The 4,555-nt window shown below is 36.9% G+C and overlaps 1 protein-coding gene across 1 annotated transcript in view; it reads right to left on the bottom strand.

Annotated features, from left to right (window-relative positions):
• Nucleotides 1-2,392: 2,392 nt before the first annotated feature.
• Nucleotides 2,393-4,555, bottom strand: part of LOC111326409 (ras-like protein RAS2) — a 7,997-nt gene continuing 5,834 nt past the window's right edge. Inside the window, exons 7-8 of the mRNA XM_022930399.2 lie at nt 4,289-4,365; nt 2,393-3,376 (exon numbers count right to left, since the gene is read on the bottom strand). Of these exons, the coding sequence (XP_022786134.1) occupies nt 3,301-3,376; nt 4,289-4,365 (153 nt within the window). The 3' untranslated portion in view covers nt 2,393-3,300. The remainder of the gene's footprint in view (nt 3,377-4,288; nt 4,366-4,555) is intronic.

Here is a 4,555-nt window from a genome sequence, read left to right on the forward strand (position 1 = left end):
TTTCACTACCAGGAGCCTCGACATGAACATGCTTGAGAGAAATAAAGCTTTAATTTACCTGGTTGGTGTTGGCAAGTGTCCTTGACATGTCAAATACACTTGTAAATTTCGCTATTGTCTAGTTTTTCCATGAGTAGTCAGTCTCCTTGTTTAAAGAGAACAACCCAGGGAAAATTCCTTTTTAGTATTCAAGCGAGCAGACGCGGGCGTCACGCGTAGAGAATATTAAACAATTATTCGCCTCAGCTGGTTCGGTGAGTATCGTCGAATAATCCCCGAGACGAAGTCGAGGGAATTATTCGACAATATTCACCGAACCTGAGGCGAATAATTGTTTTAGTTTAATTTCAGAGCTGAAAAACAGAGAAATTTCTAAAATCATAACATTTTAGTAACGTTTATTAACATTTTAGTTTAACATTTTATATAAACCGCGCGGAGCGGTTTATATATATAGCGTCATATAAGGAACCGCTCGACCAATCAGATCGCTAGAAACTCTTTGTTCAGCTCTGAAATTATACTAAAATATGATATAATATAATATATGTAATTACTTTTTAATTAGATGAGATTTTAATATTTAGAGATCTCAATTGTAAAGCGCTATTGATCTGTTATTGTAAATAGCGCTATATAAGAAATAAATTATTATCATTATTATTATTTGTAGAGAAGGGTGCAAAAAAGATTCGTCCAAGCGTCATTTTTTTGGGATGCCTCTCGCCTCATGTTTTTCTTCTCTGTCTTCTTTCAACTGAACACGCCAAACTGATGCCTCAATGTTCTGCAGGCCATCTTTTTCAGCATGAAATTTGATACGCGGGGTTGTAAGCAAAGGGCATTTTGCAAGCCGGGCACTTCAGTGTTAGTGTGCAAGCTAGTGAACATCAGTCAACTTTAGGACAACTTGCTTGAAAAGTTTAAAAGCAACTCCAAATCGACTCTAGAGCCTGTTCTCCTTGATTATTAACCACTTACCCGCCAAACATCCAGTTGATGCTAACTTGTTTCTTTTTGTAACCTGTGTTAGTTGAAACTTCTAGAAATCGTTACCAAGGGACATGCCTGTTGTTTATCTAGTGATTTTCTCTCACTGAAGGAGGAAGTGGGGAAGGGAGAGGCTTACTTCGTTGACCCCTTAGTTCTGCAAAGGGAGGCGGAAGTAGAAGACGAGAGATTCCACTTTGTATTCTGTTAACGTCAACTGCTCATTTACAAGACCAACGGGTGGTTGCAACAAGACTTCAGTAGACATTTTCATTGTCCACATGTATTTAATATAGATACAGAAGGGAAATCGTTCAGTGCTGATTGGCTGAGACAAAGGCCATTTTGGGCAAAATCTAACGGACACGATTGCCTGGCCCTGACTGGCTGAGCCACTGTTAGCAGAAGTTCTATTTCATTTGTTGTTGTTGTTGTTGAAGCTCGAAAAGGAATTGAAAAGAGTTCAGAAAAGTGAAACTTCCTGCTCTGATCACCCTGAGACTTTTACTGCAAGACAGGAAAGACAATCAGGGTGTACCCTTGTGTACGGTGCCTTAGCAGGGTGCCGGGAAAGGGAATTTTTTAATCCTGAGCACGTTTAAGGTGTTGCGGCCTGTAAACTCCACTAAGGATTCTTGAAACGCGATACGTATACCTGTATTATCACGACATACCCACAGACAAACAATATATGAACATTGTTAATTAGGTAACATAAAAGATATCATCCTGTAAAGGCACAAGTACATGGCTGTATGTTAAAGTTACTGCACTAACAACTGGTTAGAACCGACCAACCTGTATAATTCCGTTATCAATCAGAAATCTCCAGCCAAATCAGTTGATTCTCAAGTTGTATCTACTACCCTAGTGAGATGTTCTAAAAAAAAGAGAGGGAACCCCATCATCACAGAAAAAGAGAAAACGTATTCATTCACAGTTGACCAAATGCTTGGTCAGTTCGGATCATTGGTTCGCAGCTTGAGCCGAATTGCCTTGTCTGTAATTCACGACTTCGCTAAGAAAAAACAATTAACCGAATTGTCGCAATGAATCCATTTATTATCGGAAAGATCTTTAAACAATATCGTTTGTAGTATTTTGATCTAATGTTAAGATACAACTTTCACTCAAGTTAGAAAACATTAATTAGAAGTTTCATGGATTTTAAATAGCTTGTTCCCTCCAGGTCACAAATTTTTTAAGAGGGCCGTGTGGACTAAAGGATAGCCCTTCCAAAACAATTTCTCCAACTAAAAAAAACCTTCCTTGATGATCTTAACCGTTCTACGCGGTTGCTAGCATTTATTCTTCAAAAAATTTTTTTAGTCTCCTCTTGTGGAGACACCTTTTGGGTGCGTCATTGACACGACGGGCCAGCGTTAAAACGAGAAACCTCAAGTAACTGATGGAATGTTTATTTCATTTATTAGATTTAAACAAATACTAGCAAAATCTCTTCCGTGATGTCAACATGTATCGCTCCGGGAAATCCACTTCAGAACATTAATATAATAAGACAAAAAATACAAAAGTAGCGAGAAAAAAAATACTGTTATCTCGTGATAAATATGTCTAGATATTAGGTAAAAAGCTTTTAGACTACAATTTTGTTATTGATAATATTAAGTATACAATACAAGGTCATGGAGCGAAACAAGAATCTTGTTGGAGCATCTACGCACATTAATTTCTTCTAAACCCCTTACATCCTAAGATCAGCATGCAAGTTCTCCATATCGTACCCAATACATTTCCCGTGGTACCTATAGGGAGAATTTGCCTAACAATCAAGAGCTTCTTAAATTTGTGATCATTTCCTTTATTCTCGTGGCCTTAATGCTAATTCAAGGATAATACTGTTGTGGGAAACTAGATGCTCATCATACTTTTACGGGTTAGAGGTTTAAAAAATTTGCTGTGAAAAATCAAGTCTTTTCACCATGGCTTGTTAGAAGTTAGATTATCATAACATGAATTCATACATCTATTTGCATACATGTAGTTAAGGTTTGTCTGTAACAGACTTTTTACAACAAGGAATTCACACAAATTTCTCTATCGTTCACTCTTCACACTGAAAAAAGTAATTTGTATTAAGATGCCGTCCTGTATTAATTAATTTAGCCCAACGCCACATGCATATTTTGTACAAAAATAACGTGAAACATAGTTCTTCTCTAGTGTTTCTCTCTTTCTGAGCAAGCACGCTGGCTTGTTCAGAAATTTGACAACTTTTCAATCATCTCATGCTCTAACATAAAGATTTTCAAACAAATATAAAGTCCTAATAGAATGAAACGAAAAGGGTCACAAAATTAGACATCTGCTTTTCTTCCTGGGATTGTTTTTCTTTCCTTGTTCTTCCAGCTGTGCATAAAATTTTCTACAATAAGACACAAAACAAAACATAGTATGAATTCTGATTCAAGAACCAACTAGCTCATCCTACATGAGACAATCTCAAATTCTGTAGCATGAAATCTTTCACTCCCTCATTGAAGGAGGAAATGCCTCTCACTGGTTACCATGCATTTCTCTGTTGGCTATTCCTTAGAATTTGGTATTTAAAGAACAAAAGGCCACATTCCTTAGTTGACAATGTTCTCAATTCTCAGTAAAGACCTGCTGGATGGTGTATGATCATTTGTAAGAAGAGTGTACTTTCTGATCACCTCTTGGGGTTACAAATTAACAACAAGGAATGTTTCCTACTCCTCCTGGATGAAATACTCATTTATCAAATAGTACCTCCCAGCAGTTAATCAAGTTTACCTGACAGTTCACTGCTACCCATTCATACTCCCGGGTGGAGATAGGTACAGACACAGTTTAAGTGTCCTGCCTTAGAATACAGCACATTATAGTGGCCAGTACTGAAATTCAAGACCTCTCAAACCTGTAATCCAGCACTCTTACCATTACCTCGGCCATCTTACCTTATTTAATCTGACATGAAATGTAAAATCTACACATTTCTGCTTTCTGATATCTTAATTTTTTCTTTTCCTGGTGTGGTAGCTTCCTTTGAGTGGAAGCATTCGATACCAACATAAATATTTTGATACCATTCCATTCGATACCAACATAAATATTTTGTTGGTATCGAATGCTGTTTTGTTTCCACCACCATTTTTCAATCCCCTCTTTCTAGTTACAGATTAAATTACCAGAATCTACCCATTTCAGTTTGTTAGGACTGGTCACTTTACACCTTAACAAAAGTCGCCCTTGGCCCTGATAACATAGCAACACAACAGAGAACAATAACAATAAAAAACAAAGTACTGCACAATACCTGATAGCTCTCACAAGGTTGTGAAATGCTGCGTCAACATTGGTTCTTTGTTTAGCACTGGTTTCTATATACTCAATCTGAAAAAAAAAAATTATTCTCTATCAACAAGTTAATAGTTCATAAGGTCATGACCTTTACTAAATCAAAATTAAAATCATAGCCTCCAGTCATCTTCAGATCAGCAATACATTCAAATAAAGGTCATCCAGAAGAAGATACTGATAGTATAACGATTTAGCCCTCTGAAATCCAGGAATGACCAAAATA

Source organism: Stylophora pistillata, chromosome 1, assembly GCF_964205215.1.
Source record: "Stylophora pistillata chromosome 1, jaStyPist1.2, whole genome shotgun sequence".
Taxonomy (NCBI): Eukaryota; Metazoa; Cnidaria; class Anthozoa; order Scleractinia; family Pocilloporidae; genus Stylophora; species Stylophora pistillata.